Genomic DNA, 18,107 nt, shown 5'->3' on the forward strand with positions numbered 1-18,107 from the left:
CCATCAAAGTAGCAGTGGCACATCATTTTAAATTCGTATTTTGTCTGTAACTATCCAGTGTCCTTTCAGTTAATGTTCAATGCATAATGGAATGATGACCCCTCGTGCAGAAAGAAAAGCTATTTAATTAAGGGGAACAAATCCAAAAAACATATATCCTTTAACCTTTATTCAGGAAAGTAAGTACAATTTTAGGGAATTGAGTTTTAAAGGTTATAAAAACTTGGGACCTAGAAATAATAAGTAATTTTTTTTTTTAATTTTAATCCTGCAGCAGCTCTCACTCCCTCTGACAGTCTTTCATTTTTCCATCTGACCTAGCCACACTCCCTATTGATTTCTAATGTTATATTTCACCTCTTGACCTCGTCTACTGTATTAAGACTTCACTAATCATCAAACTGAACTTTGTTCCAGTGTTCAGGGCTGCACTACAAATAGACATGATAAAAATAATATTTTGGAATATAGGGTCAAAAGGATGTGCACTGCTTTGCCTTGTTGGATTCAGGCATTCTGCACCCTTGCTCCCTGAATTTCAGCCAAACTAGTGACATTTCAAAGATAAAGGCAACAATTAGTTTCTTACTTCTATTTCTACAGATTCATGCAGCTTCTTACAGGTGGCTGAGAAAGTTTCCGAAGTGCCAAATTCAAAATACCAAAATTTGTTCTTCATTCTGAAACAAGAAAAAAAAAAAGAAAGAAAAGAAAAAAGATCTTATTCACTATCAATATGTGACAAAACTGATCATCCTGTCTTCCATTATAAGTAATGGCAAAGGCTTGGGAACATGTGACATCCCATTCGAAATAGATGAGCTCATAATTTTCAAAGCTTAAATGTTGGTGTCAAGTTGTATGATATCCCCTAAAGGGATAACAGAAATGTGTTGAACTGACAGGTTCAAATGTACCTTTGACTTTTCTTTTTCAGTGACTATCAGAATATTTTTTGACACTTAACCAGTGACATGCCTCAGAAAAAATGTATCGATTTTATTTCATGTCTTACACCTACTATATGATTTCTGATTCATGGTTAAAATCTCCATCCTGCAGAGAACTAGAATGTGCAAACAAGGAACTCCCATTGTGAAGAAGAGTCAAGACAAAAATGTAGCTTGCCTTAGGCTAGCTGAAGGTAAAGGTAAATGGTTATTTTTCCTGATGAAAGGTATTCAAAGAAAATAAAAATTCTAGATCTAACAATCTTTAGATATTTTGCAGTAGAAGAGTAGTATTACAAGATAATTAACTCATAAACACATTTTAAATAGGTGACAGAACCTGCATTTTGAAGTTCATCAATAGATTCTACAGAAAAACAAAGCAGGATATAAACACTAGTAAATTGCTTAGTTTATCATGACAGCAGGCAGAGATTACGTTTTTTTTTCTCGTCAAATACATAAAGGCTGCACTTCTGTTTTACCATACTTATTACACACTGTTAAATACAATCAGGACACCAGCAGTACCATTTCAAATAAGTATGCACAGTTTTGTTTAACTATCATAAGTAATTACTATTGTGTAACAAAATGAAAAGCTAAAAATTAAAGAAAAAAAAAAAGAAACAAACAAACAACAACAACAACAAAAAACAACACTGAATTAGAATTCAATATTACACTTCAAAATAAGAAATAAATTCTTTTATGAGGAAGAACTTTATTGTTCAGGTGACAGAGCACTGGAAAAGGTTGCCCAGAGAGGTTGTGGAGTCTCCTTTGGAGAGACTCAAAACTTGTCTTGATGCAATCCTATGTAACACTCTCGGTGACCTTGCTTGAGCAAGGGTTTTGGACTAGATGATCAATGGAGGTCCCTTCCAACCTCAACCATTCTGTGATTCTGTGAAATCAGGTATGAATACAAAGCATCCACCTGTATAAGCTATACTTTTACACAAACATTGCAGTGTGCTTGGAACTTGAAAAACTGAGTTTGCCTGAGTTAGAAGTGAAGGAGTGAAACTCAGATTACCATCAGGCAGCAAAAGTACAAAACCCACCCTTGGTATATTTTTCAAATTACATAAATAAAAGGCTAGTTAGTGACTCTTCAAGTCCCTTTAATTGCCTCCTCAGCCATGCAGAGGGAGAAGTAGCAATACAGTACTGTCTATTCCAAGGAAGCCTACTGGCATGAGAGCCAACAATTCCTTCTCATTGTCAGAGATAATCAAGGGTGTCCAGCCTGGCAGCCTTCAAGGGGTGGGGGACACAAGAATAATATGAGATGGGAATAGTAAGAGAGAAAGTGACACATTTCTGAAGAAGAAAAAAAAAAAAAAAAAAAAAAAGTACCAGTATTTCATTTATTTATTTATTTATTTATTTTCCACAGAAAATCTGAAAATGTTTGGAAACAGTTTCTGAGGACGGGTTCTATCCATACTGCTCGAGGGTAAATGAAATTCTTAAAAGAGCACCAACAAACAGAAGGGCTTAGATCACATTCAGTACCATGTGACTATGAGTGGAAGTGGTCTGATGTAAGCTCCTTCTGTACCTGTAGATTTGTTAATATACTGACATGCTGACCTGGAATCAACTGTTCTATTTATACCAATGATTACCAAGAAATGTATAATCATTTCATTTCTAAACAAGGGTGAACAAAGTATTGAATTTCTTTGGGTAGCTTTGAAAAATCTAGATGCTGTTATTCCCCTGCTACTTTCTATTCAGGAATGATGAATAATGAAACAACAGGAAAAATTGATGTTAATTGTTCAGAAAAAAATCCTTTGTCACTTCTTCTTATACTATTATTAAGATTAACAAGCCTTTTCATTTTTTTGTTCTTTGAGATCCTTTTCTCTTGCTGTTTGTTATTTTACCACAAAAGAAGCACCTCTTCTTTTTCTTTATTGAAAAGCCTTCTTTAAATTGACTTCTTAGCATTGCATATAATAAATTCTTTGACTTGCACATGGATAAAATAGATAGACATATCTTAGAGTCATTCAGAATCTGTGGTTTCAAATTCATGTCTTTTGAGTTCAGCAAATCAAATCCCAGCATTGGCACTGGTTTACCAGAAGTGCAGGTCTATAAGTAAAACCTTGTAGAATTATGATAGAAGATTAAGTAAGTGCATTCATCAGGTGAATTTTTGATGGCAGATGTGTTTCGTATCATTGTAATATAGGCAAAAGTAAAATAAAATAATAAATAAATTAAAATAAAATATAGTAAAAAATATAGTCTTGTGAGCCTGTCCTCCTTTTCCTAGCTAACTATACCGCCATTTTTAAGGATAGAAACACAATGTACTTTTGTCATAATTTTTACACTGGATACATATTTAATTTTACATATTTTTTTTCAGTAAAAAGACAGATATAGATTCAAATACTTTTTTTTGTTTTTCATTTTCAAAAGGACTTACCAATGTCTTTATCAGCCATTAGGTAGATTAGATTGCATGTTTTTATTAAAAGGCACTACAATTTTTATTGAACAGAAAATCATACTTCATCTTTTGTTATACATACAAAGCACAGTTAAATGTAAGAAATAAAGACACATTACACTCATCTTTCTATACTCAAATTTCAATTTTTCATGATCAGTCATATAATAAATGATAGCAAATACACCATGTTTTTTTTTTCTATTAATCAAAAAAATCTAAATATCTAAATTCCCATCTTCAGCTAGTTTTATTCTTTCAAAGAAGTGAAGTTTATTAACTCATTAAGACAGCAATAAATAGACGAGTCCATTCAGAAGATCAATAAATTTCTAATTTCTTTCAAAAGGGTACAAGTAAATTTTACACTGGTAAACAAATTAGATTGGATAAACAAATTTAGGTTGGATATTAGGAAAAACTTCTTTACTGGAAGGGTTGTTAGGCATTGGAATCGGCTGCCCAGGGAAGTGGTCACCATCCCTGGAGGTCTTTAAAAAATGTTTAGATGTAGAGCTTAGTGATATGGTTTAGTGTTAGGTGTTAGGTGTGTTAGGTGTATCGTTAGGTGTTAGTGTTAGGTCAGAGGTTGGACTACATGATCTTGGAGGTCTCTTCCAACCTAGATGATTCTGTGATTCTGTGAAATACATATTTTGATGCATTAAACCTGTAAGAAATGAATCATGTCTATTTTTTCCCTCCTAGTGGAGTTGATAATTTCAAATCGTTTCAGCTTTTAATAAGAGATAACCAAAACAAAGATAAAGCTTATTCCAGTAAAACAAACAAATAAATTCATAAATAAATTGTCCTACAGTAGCACTTTTCCTTACAACACTTTTAGATTCAGAAAGGGAATAGATTATTTTACAGGAAAGTGTTTTTGCATATGCTTCAAAGAGCATAGCTAAACTCTTAAACAACATGTTTGAAAATACAATATAAACAAAACATCAATTCTGATTAAAGGCTGACCCAACCCTATCTAATGCTGCTATTGGATTACAGTATGTCAAAATATATACTGTCTATGGATGCAAGAACAACAAAACCAAACTTCCTTCTAGAGCCTAAATATATATGTATTTTTTTTTCCTGGCGGTGCTCCACATGGTCAAGTATTGGTCAATTTTCTGATAAGTGGAATGAGCTTCTTAAACAGGGTTGAAACAAATCAGCAAAATGGTATTGAAGGGCTAGTACTACCTTTTCTTAAAGTGCTTATGTTCTGCAGATAAGTGTCAGACTTGGAAACTTTAATATGTTTCTTGGAAAAGTTCAGTCTAATGTTTGGTAATCAAGGCGAAATGATCAAAATAGTCTGTGATAAGGGTTTGCTCCATTATCAGTTAATCAGAAACCCCCCTACTGCTAAAACTATTTTATATAACCTTTCTGATTAAGCAATTACAAGGCATATAATTGAAAAATTGTCCTGTATCTAAATATGGAAATAGTAAATACTTTATTCTACACCTGAAGAGCACATATACTTCATTATAGCGTGCACACTGTGTCAGAATGTGTGGAACAATAGACCAGCAATAAGATTCAAATAAAAGGAGGACAGGCAATAAAAAAAAGGAATATTTTAAAATGGAAAAACCAAAGTTATATTCAGGCTTTAAGGGACTGGGGTATTCACTTATTGTTACATTTAAGTTTGTCACAATTTCTACTGTGTTTTCTTTACATATCTTATTCATGTATCTACTATTTATATTTATTTCCATTTTATTTTAATGAGGCAATGTCAAGCTTCAATGACTTGAGCTAAAAAATTCTACATCAGTAAATTTTTGACTGCAATTTAAAAAAAAAAATCAACTGAAACAGTTGGATCATTTTAAAAAATGACTGAAGAAAAACATGTATATTTGCTTATATTAATTGTGTTTGATAACATATATTTCAAACTGTTTTAATACTGCTACACTTTCAGAGCAGGATTTTAAATTTAGTGCAAGGATGGCCTTGTGTCAATAAAATGCTTCTGACCATCTGTGTGAAAATACATATAGAATTTAACTATACTGTGACCAATTGGGAATACAGTCTTGGAAAGCTTTATTTCAATATTCTCTCATGGCAGAGAAAGAACAAATTTTTGTATCCAGTTCTATCATCTTTTATCCTGTTTTCTATTAAAAAAAAAAAAAAAAAGAAAAAAAAAAAAAGGATTTTTACCCATAAAACTACAAGAATTCAGAATTTTTCTAAACTACACTGGTTCTCCAAATCTCTAATCTCTGCCTTCTCAAAAGACTTTTTTTTACATTGTAGAAGTACTGTCTGCTTGCGAGCATCAAGAGTTGGTCTCAGTCTATATATAAGCTCCCAACATAAAGCTCCCATTCTAAGAGCAGTGTTCATGAACAACAGTATACAGAATATGAATCAAAAAAAAAAAAAAAACAAAAAATCCACAGGAGCAACACAAACAAATAAACAAAACACACACACAGTAGGAATGAAGCCCTATAGAGAGAATGCTTATCTTCCCATTCACCATATTCCTGGAAGGTGTTCAGAAGATAGATTCAGTGATCAGTGTTCAGGCATTCAGTGTTAAGTTCAGAGGAACAAATCTGTCTCACTTTTCCCCCTTGTTCACTCCAAAACAGAGGACAGAAATACTCTGATCCATGAAAATGTAGAAAAATGTGTAGAACTCCTCTGCAGGGAATCAAAACTGCCAGAGAGGTGTGCAGAAATGGAGGTGTGAGAGACAGATGTTTTTCCACAGTAAAGAAACCACGAAGAGTCCAAGGGGAGAAAGAAGTTGACACGTAGATATGGAAAGAAGAAAAAGAATATCATCATCAAGGAAAATCGAGGAATCAATGAAAGAGAATAATGGGAAAAATATAGGAACCTATTTACAAAATGCATTGAAGTTCTACAATGCTGAAAGAAAAAATTGATGATAACATAGAGAAAAAACAAAACAAAACAAAACAAAACAAAATAAAGGAGATCTAAGCAAAAGCACACATTTCTGAAGACTGAAAATACAGGTACCAAGGTCTGAAAATAAAACTGGGAGCACAGAAAATGTCAATGGCAAAAAGAGCTGAATATCTGTTCCAATATTCTGCCACTGACTGTGGTTAGAATCAGACACCTGAGAGAAAAATGTAAATACCCAGGTAGTATGCAGCTGAGAATAATTTAAGAATAATCTAGCTCTTAATATTATTTGTTGTAATTCAGTGGCCATTTATGTTATGACGCGTGAAGCAATATGGTGAGAAGAAAAATAGCCAGATTTATGGGCACAAGGGGGCTAAAAGTGCCTGTAACCTTAATCATCTGATTTTCTTCAGATCTTAGAAAAGTTTTCTAAGTTGTATCTGAAATTGTTACTTTTGTTTGTGGAGTTCCAGCCTGTGAAATATACATTCAAGAGTAAGAGAAGTAAAATTTACAGCAGATTGTATGTCATGGTGACTCTGTTTTGCATTCCTGCTAATGAAATATGCTGATATACTGGATTTTATCTAATTAAATAAATACTGAATATGTGATAAAATAAATAAAACTTCCATTGCTAAAAAATAAAATAAAATATATTTTCATGCTTTGTACAACTCAATATAAAGAATATTTTATCAAATCCTGTTCTTCTCACAGAAGTTCTCAATAGACAACATATTTTTCCATCTTTTCTCACTGTTCATAGATCTATTATCTAGGTAATTTTATACTTAGGTAAAAATGATTTCATTGCAGCACATAATATATATTAATAAGAATGTATGACTTTTTCTAATGTTCTTCTTTTCTTTCCACTTCTGTCTTAACAATCATATAATTCCTGTTCTGCTTTATAATGAATCATACGCAAAGGTAAGGAAATAGCCAGTGGAGATGCACATCCATAAGAGATTTATGTATGACTGGCATGATTTTAATAGAGACATCTTTGTCAATTTTCTCTTTTTCCATTACCAGCTGTACTTAAGGCAAATCTAAGTGTTAATCCCTTATGACACACAGCATAAGCAAAGACTATAGATAAGTGCAGAAAAGTTACAATTCTGAAAGAACGATTCCAGTTTAACAAAGTAAAATAACTAAATTTCACATTCTCATGCGATGATACTACAAGTAGTTGGAAAGTTACCACATAAAAACTTGCGTAATTAAGCACCATTCTGAGACTGATTCTTGCCGACATTTATAAGTTCTATAGATACTGCTGCAAAGCTGTGTTTGACTCAATTTTTTTCTCATGCATTACAATACAGTTTGGCACTGTAGCTTGCACTTCTGTATGCAGCTGTTCTGCAGTCTGCTCTCAATCTACCTGCCCCACTGGGACACATTCGGATCCCTTTCAATAAAAAATAGAAATCATGAAGAGTTGCAAAAGGACCTCACAGTACTAACTGACTGGAGTCTGAGAGAGCTGGGGTTGTCCAGCTTAGAAAAGGCTCCAGGAAGATCTCATAGGAGCCTTCCAGTACCTAAAAGGGGACTACAAGAATGCTGAGGAGGGACTTTTTACAAGGGCATGTGGTGATAGGACAAGGGGTAATGGTTTTAAACCGGAAAAGGGTAGATCTGGATTAGATGTTAGGAAGAAGTTCTTTATTATGAGGGTGGTGAGGCATTGAATCAGGTTGCCCAGAAAACCTGTGGATGCCCTATCTCTGGAAGCGTGTAAGGCCAGGTTGGATGGAGCCTTGAGCAACCTGGTCTAGTGGAAGGTGTCCCTGCCCACGGCAGTTGGGTTGAAATCAGATAATTTTTAAGGTCCCTACCAACTCAAATTGTTCTATGATTCTATGAACTGTAGATGAAATTTAACGTGGACAACTATAAATTGATGCATAGTGGGAAAAAAAACAACAAACACTCTTATTTTACAATCAGCAATAAGGTCTGAGGAACAAGGTCTTGGACTTGCAATAGATATGTGAATGAAGTGTCAGCGCAGTGCTTAGTAGTATTTACATGAATGGTGTCGTGACGCTGAATACTTGGTGCAGTTTTCCCCTCCCCAACGGGAGGGTATGGTGTGTGTTAGTGAGAAGACTACAATTGAACTGGCAGAAGTGTGGAAAAAGAAATCAGTGATCAAAATATTGTTTTTCTTTTTAGGTCTCCTGCCTGAAAAGGTGGTAAATGAGGGAGATTTTAGAGATGGAGTTCTCTAAAATTGTGCATGATATGGGAAGGATAAACACGGAATTCACCACCTCTCCTAAGGAAATGCTACCACAGAAAAGGAGCGAGGAGACGGAACAAGCAAGAGGATTATTTAAACAACATGTTATTAAGATGCTAAACTATTTGCAACAGGATACCAAAAGCTTAGAAAGGATTTAATAGATTTGTGGAAGAATTAGCCACTGAAGCCCACATAGCAAAACACCACGAACATGGAAATACTATTACGTCACCCTGTTCTTCTTCTATACTCATTGGTCGAAGACAATGAAGAAAGAGCACCTGGCTAGACAGACCTTTTGGCTGACAGTCGATGGGTATTTTTATGTTCTTAATTTTCTGGTCCAAACACATTTCCTTTTTTGTCTAAATATCTTCACTCGAATATCTATTTCTTCTCAATAAATCCTCATTACCACTTCTTATCCCAAGCTCCAACTATCTATTTGGATTTAAATCTTGGTACAACAGTCCACATATGAGTACCAGTAAGTCCACACATTCCAGACAGGGACTGATGTTCCAGAACACCATTTATTATCTTTAAATTTGCAGACAAAATTGCCAAAAATTCACCCAAGGTCCATGCACTGTTTCCCAGTTTGTTGGTCTACTGATCAGAATGTTATTTGTCTGGGTTTTCAAGAAAAAGCAAGATTGAAAGCACTTGCTCTGTTAGGGCTAAGAGGAAAAAACACGGTAATCAGAAAACATCCTAACCTAGATGACAGTCATATCCATAACCTGTTCTCTATAAAACCTGACACCTGTTTCCACTGGATTACCTGTAATTGCCTCACACTATAGACTCCAGTGGAGAGTAGAAGTTTGCTACTATACAGAGGATAATTTTATCCTAAGATATGAATAAAAAGTGCCTATAACACAAAACAAACGGCACCTCCTATCATTTTAAGAACATTTTGAGAGTTCTGTGCTAGGTACTCATGCACCTAGGGAATGCAGGGGGAACTCAATGACCTTTGAGTTGTACCTCAGAGTGAATCTGTTCTGTGCTAACATGCAACTGGATGTTCACGAGGAAAAACAAAACAAAACAAAACAAAACAAGATAATATATTTAATATATTTCTCCTAGAGTTATAGAAGTGTATGTGGTACACTCCACTAAGACAAATTACAGGTTAATCTACAGCACATGGAATAAAAAACAGCTATTATAAAATACTGTTATACCTGCCTGATAACTGTGAAGATCTGATTTAAATAAGGAATTTGGCACTTTCAATATATTGTGCCTTAAAAACAGTTATTAATAAAACAAACAAACAAAAAAGCTTAGTTTCTCAAAAAAAAATACCTAACAAGTATCTTAATTTGTCATCTAATTTTACTAAATGAACATTCCTGTAACGCTTCCTTTGTGTCCATTACCCATAACAAAGATTCCTGCTTTTAACATTTTACTTACTTTTGTCCTCATACCTCCCTTCAGTTTCTTTCCCAAATTCCCCAGTCTAGGGAACAGATGCTGAGGCACCAATGACTCATTAATCTGAGGAGGATTTTTATCATGAGCAAAAATAAATCTTATAAACTGTTCCACATTTACCAGCCTTGGTCGTACTAGAGAACCAACAAGCTCTGTTAAAAAACACCTCTCTGTATATGTTATAATAGACCTGCTATCTCAGAGCAAGGTCATAGACCTTCACATTTCATCTTTAAATTATGTCAGATGAATAAAACAATTTTCCTTCCCCTTGCCTGCTAATATGGATATGTAAAAGCATATATGACATGGAGTAGTACTTAAATTAATGAGACCATTGTTAAGGCAGTTCAGAGGTTCAGGGACAGGTTTGCCAGGAGCTCCCCATTGGCTGCTTCACATGCACAATCTCAGCTCTATTTTAGAAACAGACATATAAACCAGCATTGTTTCCTGTAAAGTCGATGTATATACATAATTAATTTATCTTTTTCTCTACCCAATATTTTAACTCCCACTGAAAGAACAAAATAACTAATACCACTATTCGATTCTTGCCAAAACAAAACAACAACCACCAATCAACTAAACAAAAAAACTTCAATTCCATTGAAACACCATGCTTTATATCACTCCCAAGTAGGACACAAAGAGCAGATTAAAGAAAAAAAAAAAAAAGTAAAAATAAATAAATAAATAAAAATAATCAATGAAATGTTGTAAAGGAACAGTGAGCAACTCTTATGTAAAAACATGGGAGAAACATCAGACTTTCTGTGTTGGAGCAAATCTTTTTTGACAAAATCTTTTCTCTCTCCCTAGGATCCCTCCAGAAATACCTCAGCCTGACAGGATAGGGGCAGGACTAAACATCTTTGCTTGGACTTTGACTGGGATTCACAGGACTTTAAAGTTTCTTCTACTGAACGAGCAGATTTATGAGTTTAGGAAGCCTCATGTTTTTCAAGCTTCATTGCCTCCTGATTCCACCCCCATAAGAGGACCACTTCTAAGAATGTGCTTAGCACCAGATTTAGGCATGTCAATGTGTTTGCCTGCCTTTGAACTTGACAGTTGTATTCCCATTGAAGACAAAAGACATCTACTCAATGAAACTGAAGGTGTGATTCACTGGTGCTGAGTAGGCAGAACTGCCTCTCCAGGCTTCACTGAGAGAAATAACTGGCTCTCCACTAACTAAAATGAGAGCATTGACATCTAGTTGATGTGTACACAAGTTCCTTTAGAAGCCTATGTTTAGGTGTCTAATTTCAAACTGAAAACCTGTCTTGTCTCAAAGTGTTTACACCTAAGTAGAGAGAAAAAAAACAAACAAACAAACAAACAAACAGAAAGAAATAAGGGAAAAAAAGAGAGAAGGAGAGGGAGGGGAGAGGGAGAGAAGAGAAAACAAGAAAAACAAACAACAACAAAACCACAAAATAAATGAAGTCTCATTGTTACTAACTTTGATTGCAGAAAGAGAATTAAAATCTACATATATATCCTTAAAAGCATTTAAGTGGGACAAGGCATTTGATCATCTATATACCTAAGACTTTTAGTGACTTAGTGACCACAGAAAAGCCCAGGAACTGAATTTGAAATTTAACACAATCCACCTGTGTTCCTTAAAGCACCTTAAATACAAAAGCCACGTAAGCTGTTCTTGCTCTCTAGCTTGTTTTTCTGAGAAAGCTTGGATGAAATTCACATGTAACACACCTTTCTTTCCAGAAGATGTATGGACACTGTGCTTCCTTATTACCTAGAAAATGGTTACAACACAATTCCCAGTTCTCAGGTACAGACCATGCAGGAAAGAACAGGCAGGTGAACCATATGAAAGCTGGTTCAAGGTTTCAAGAAAGCTGGCCAAGCCTCATTCTCTATCTGAAAAAAAGTTCATAGTTACTAAATAACAATGCATCCCTTTCTATTTTGTAGGGTGGGATGGGATGTGTTTTGTTCTTAAAAGGCCACTGATTGTTTAGAAGCCTGAAAATATCAATAATGTTCCATATGTGAGTCTCTGTTTTTAGGCAACATTTTTTTTTCCTGAAAACTAAACACAGTCATCAGCTGTGGTTTAAAATGTTACTCTGTAAATGTGCAGAGACTTCAGAATGCATTTTAGTATGACAGAAGGTCTTTACTTAGTAGAAATCAGGACTTAGGATCAAAAATGCACATGGTGGTTGTATAAATAATAAATCCTACAGCTATAACTAATTACCACCTTGCACTTCAAAATACAGATCTAGAAAACTTTCTACACTGAACAGCACCTAAAAGGATGAGGCAGGCTGCCAGGCAGAGAGTAAAGTTAAGAATACTGTCATCTTTTTGCTCCTCTATACAGAGCTGTGTGACCGAGTCATTCCATCAGAAGTCTTGTTGGATGATCAGCAAAGAGCTGCTCAAACACCTGTGAGCTATGCAGCTGCATGTCATTTGTTTCACTTGTTAGAATGCGGTGAGAACACTTATTTTTTTTAATCCCTGTGCACCATTACAATTTAAAATACAATCAAGAACAAATTGATATCTTTTCAAAAGTATATTTAAAGTAAATCCATAAAATTGTTCCCTTTATGTCTTCTATGGAATGTGCCAGTCATTATATACATTCTGCTTTGAGGAAGACTATGGATGTAGCCTATTTTCAAAGGGATATACACACTGGTCACAAGAAATCTGCCTTTTTAATTTTTGGATAATCATACACTACAACAAAGATTAAATTTAGCACTAATGTCTAGAAGGATTCCCTTCTGCAGACAGAGAACTGGTGGGGAATCAACCTTTATGGGTGATAATTCTAAGCTATCAAGAAAACCTAGTAGCAAGACCTGTGCTTCTACCTAAATTATATGTGTCTTCTTCAGTGCCTTTAGTTTTCCATCTTATAGCTTCATATTGCATTTCTAATCATTACTTCATGCCTACTTTTAAAAATCTGTCACAGCTTCATGCTACCAGCTGTTGTTCTTTCCTAATGAACTTTACTTGCAAGGAGAAAAAAAACAAAATCAAAACCAACCAAACAACAACAAGCAAACAAACAAACAAAAAATACCAACAAAACAGATTTAGATTTCTTTGAACTTTGTCCTTAGGACTAAATACTTTAGGATTAAAACTTGATAAGGAAATCAAATATGGTAATTAAGGATACTGTCATTTGAAATCATTGATCTGATTTCTTCAAATTTGTGGGATTCCAAAGACTGGTTGACTTAAAAATCACATTAGTTTAACCGTTTTCCTAAACTTAAATAAACAAGTACAGATTGTTGGGTGTATGTTTTTAAGCTAAGAAATGAAAATCAAAGGAACATACATATATACAAAGGAACATACATACAAATATACATACATGCATACATACAAAGGAACAAACATACAAATAAAATGAAGCACTTCAATGTTTGCAGAACTGGGGCTTTATTTCAGTATAACGTTGAAAATTTTACTTTAGTTAACCATTTTCTAACTGATGTAAGCACAACCAAAATAAGCTACTCAAAGTCAAAATATATCTACTCTAACTACTGTTCCAGTTTAATCATTCCATAGCTTGAATTTAAAAAGTAACAACAAAAAGACAAAACAAACAGAAGAACCCTAAACTAAACTGGTACAATTATTCTATCTAGACAGATAGTATTTGATATACAGAAAGCATCAAATGCACATCATTTGTTAACATACATCCACTGCTTTTTGTGAATTGTGAACGTATCAGTAGGGAAATAAAAATTATTAGTACATAAAATGCTGTTTCACTATAGTTTCATGAGAACTGCAGACAACACTTCCACTAATATACATAGCTGTATAAAGCTAACAAAATTTAGCTTGCAGGCTTCTCCTTCTTTCAAAAAACAACACCAAAAACAAAACAAAACACCAAAACAACAAAAAAACAGACCAACCAACCAACCAAAAAAAAAAAAAAAAAACACCAACAAAAACAAATAATAAAAGTATATTAAAATATATGTCTAGCATCTAAAGCAGGTTTTCAAAATGTATTCTGCCATAAACTTTTTAGGGATGAAGAAAAGTAATAAAAAACATAAAATATGTTTCTTCTGAGAATGTGCAAGTGAACTTTTCAAAATCTTAACAAACAAAAAAAAAATCAGAGAAAACATGTATGAAACAGCCTGTAAAATTTTCTGCTTCGGACTTCACAACAGCATATAATAAGTAAAAGCTTACCATGGCAAGTCCTACAAAGAACTTGCTTTAAAAAAAATTAGGTGGACCAAACTTTTCATCACAGCCTATCAACAGGTAGCACTGACCAATCCATCAATCCATCATTTTTCATTTTAATGTTGAGTGAAGAAGTATCATAAAGTATATGCTGAGATTCTCCACTTTTCTGTAGTTCTTTTACATCAGTCTATAAGTACAAAGGGGTAGTAAAAATGATTATTGCTGTTTACTGTATAACGGACATAATGACTCATATCTCACAGTAATGATTTATTTATTATTTTCTTTTGTTTAGGGGTTTGCCCGGAGAAAGGGATACTGGAACATTGTATTTTCCTATCAGTCTTCAGGTCTGTAGCACTGTACTGAGGCTGAATCAAATGAATCAGTGTAGGATTAATGAGTTGGGTGGTAGGAGAGGTGACATAAGACACGAGCACAATTTGAAATATAAGTTTCAGATTTAAAAGATCCATATTTACACATTGTGCAAGTCCTAGAGCTGGCTATAATTATAGTCTGTGGGTAATAGCTATGTTTCTGTGTTAAGATATAAGTGGCACATTAACCAAGCATAACTCCAGGAAGGGTGTGGGGAGGAGGAAAAAAGCCAAACTTGTTTGGTGAAAACAGTACTGCATTCATGATGCAACAGGCCGTTGTATTAAGGCAGAACTACACAACACTTTCTGAAAAAAAAAAAAAAAAAAAAAAAAAAGGCATTATCTTTGCAACAAACTATTCCTGCAGACTTTTTCTATATAGTAATTACAGACCATATGTTTGTAAATAATCTAAAACTGTGGCTTTTACCTCTATGTAGGAATACGATTAACATACCAGCTCTACATTTTTAACTTCCACAAGAACATGCAATCTATTTTTTTTCCCTTTTTGTGGTGAAAGTTAAATTGTGTGTGTGACAGTCTTTTGTATAAACCTAAGTTCTTTGCCAGACAGTTTTTATATGTGTGTGTGTGTATTTTTTCCACCCATTTCCACCCATTTTTTTCCATTTTTTCTCTGAGTTGTCCCTTACAGATAGAGATTTGCTGTGAGTATGAAGTACTGTGCGCAACTGTCACATGATGAATTACCATTTTTATCCATCAAATATTAAAGCTGCACACTACTGACCTTGAGCACCACTTAAGTTCCCACCACCATGGTCCTTTTCTAAGTCAGCAGGGCAGAGCTGGCACAAATGCAGCCCAGCAATCAGATTCATACTGATTCGCAAAAGTTGAGGCTTCTAAAAGCATTTTGTATCATACTGTACAGAGTCCTCACCGCACTTAAGAAAGGTGTCCAACACCTGACTGTTGCTACCAAGGAGTATTACCTGTTCGCATTGATTTGCAGCAAAGTATTTCTCAGTATTTCCACTTAACATTTACTCTCAGGGAACCTGTGTAGTGGGAGATATTTACGAGTTGCTTTCAGCTTAAAAATAAATCACCTCTAATTCCTCTAAGCGAAATCAATCAAAAGTCTGTAAAAAATGGACTGGTTGTTTGGTCGATTCTGGCAGAAAAGTAAACAGCACTTCAGCTTTTCTCCACCATTAAGGTCTAAATGGCCTAGAAAGTAAATCAATATCTCCAGTCAGCCTTCTGGCTATTGTTTAGCCAGTAGATATGGATTTTCTCTAGCTTACTGCACTCCTTTGGGACTAACCTGTAATCCTCAGAGAGTAATAATAAGTTCGTTATCTAGTTCAGCTCTCAGTTGTACATTTAAATGGACCACATCCATCAGCAGTACTTGTTAAAGGACAATGACATCCCATTCAACCTATTTCACAGTGAAATACTTGCAATACCTGAAGGAGCAAATTATTATAAAAATCTTATTTGCTGTTGGATTATTGCAAATGAAGTATCACAAATGAGGTAAACAGAAAATAAGGAATTTTTTCTTACATAGGAACATAAGAAACATATGTTTCTTATATAACACTGTTTCTTTGTTAATGAGTTAAATTGTGGTGAAGTTTATCTCTGTCATATGTCATACAATCCTTCATTATTTTTATCAATCCGTTTCAAATATTTCTGGTTAAATACCACTGTGAAACAGGCAGCTGTCAGAACCAATCAGTACTTTTTTGTCATTGCTGAGCTACTAGATGTTTGCTGGATACAAATAGTTTTCTCTCCCTCTACCTAGGAGTGCAGAAGAAAGCCCCCTTATTTTTACACACTAGTCACAAAAGGCTTTCCTCTCAGATCACAGAACCTGTGCTGTGCTCTAGGCCAGCAAGAGCTACACTCTGATCTAAGCACTCAGGTTTTTTTGTTTACACACGTTTTCTCTGATAAAGGTACAGAGTCCATCATAACATGGCAAACAAAACACTACTTTTACACCTCTAACACTCGCTGAAATTTTAAAAGTTACTAGTACGTATTCTTTAGTTACTCTGAGTATTTTGAAAAACACTACTTATTAGTCGCTGCGAATGGATCCATACTGTAAATTATACACATGAAGACTGCTGTCTGCTGGAGAACATGATGCATTTTACCTATACTCACCCTTCATAGGGTTACACAAATAAATGTAAGAGTCATGGCCACAACTCCCACACTGCTAGAAATTCTCTAATTCAAGAATTACTAGGAAAAATGAAACAGGAAAAGGGAGGGAAGGGGTATGGCTCTATTCAGGAAAGTGGTTTGAAGATGTTTTTAAAGTTTCTGTAATCAGTAACCACTCTTTTTTTTTAATAGAATTAAATAGAATTTTTAATAGAATTGCCTATCTGGACTACAACCATCATTTAGGTGAGTGACAGACAGGCTTCAAATCAAAAGGAGAGTTGACAGAGTCCTAAATAATGATTAAAAAATAGATGCTAATAATGATTAAGAAATAGATGCTTACAGTGGATCATCTAAATTTAGATGTTAAACCCAAACAGCACTGCTCTACAGAAGGAAAAATGGGACTTCATGATAGTGGCAATTCCCAAAATGCAACTTTAGTCTCTAGTGATCTGTTGGTATTGCGATCACCACTAGGTGACAGCTAAAAAGCACCCAGAGTTCCCCTTCAGGGACAACAGCTTTGCTCTATCCCCAAAGCAATTTACTCGGTTTGGTGAAGTTTTTTTAGATTACTCCACACAGCACTGTAATGAAAATCAGCAGAACTTGGGTTCCTATGTGCATGTCACTTTGAAAATATCTATTGCCGTTGCATTACACCTTAAGAATGGAGCCTTAAAGTCTTCTCAATGGCACTAATCTTTGGCAGAGAATAAGACCTGGTGAAAAGATGTACCTATGAAATTAAAGCCACAGGGAGGGGAAAAAAAAAAAAAAAAAAAGAAAAAAAAAAAAAGAAAGGTCTTCTCAAAATATTTTGCAAAAGTGGTTCTTGTCCTTTCTCCTCTTTCTCCTTGGGTATGCAAGATGACATACTACTCTACTTTTCCACAAGATTTGGGAGTTCATATCAGTGTAAGACAACAGTGATAGGTTTGATATTCTAGGAGGAGAATTTTGTTGGTTTTTTTTTTTATGACCTTTTTCTTCTTGCTATACTTTTGCAGATTTTTTCAGAAAATGTTTCAATTGTCAATATTCTTTCTGAAGCCTGGATACTAGAATTGTATACATCATCACAGCAATGGTCTAATGAATACCACACAAAGTTTAAAGAATCACACTCCAACTTACAAAAATGATTCCACTCCTCATAAAGCTAAGGATCATATTTGCTCTCTAAACTACTCAAAATTTCATGTTCAGCTTACCAGGCATGACCAATTAGTCAGTGTTCTATAATATAAAGTTCTTCATTGATCACACGACCTACATTT

The 18,107-nt window shown here is 34.5% G+C and overlaps 1 protein-coding gene across 1 annotated transcript in view; it reads right to left on the minus strand.

Annotated features, from left to right (window-relative positions):
• DGKB (diacylglycerol kinase beta) overlaps positions 1-18,107 on the minus strand; it is a 358,914-nt gene that overhangs the window by 84,537 nt on the left and 256,270 nt on the right. The window contains exon 20 of the mRNA XM_082754883.1: positions 590-680. Coding sequence (XP_082611009.1) covers positions 590-680 — 91 coding nt within the window. The remainder of the gene's footprint in view (positions 1-589; positions 681-18,107) is intronic.

This window comes from Aythya marila (genome assembly GCF_965140915.1).
Source record: "Aythya marila genome assembly, chromosome: 2".
NCBI lineage: Eukaryota > Metazoa > Chordata > Aves > Anseriformes > Anatidae > Aythya > Aythya marila.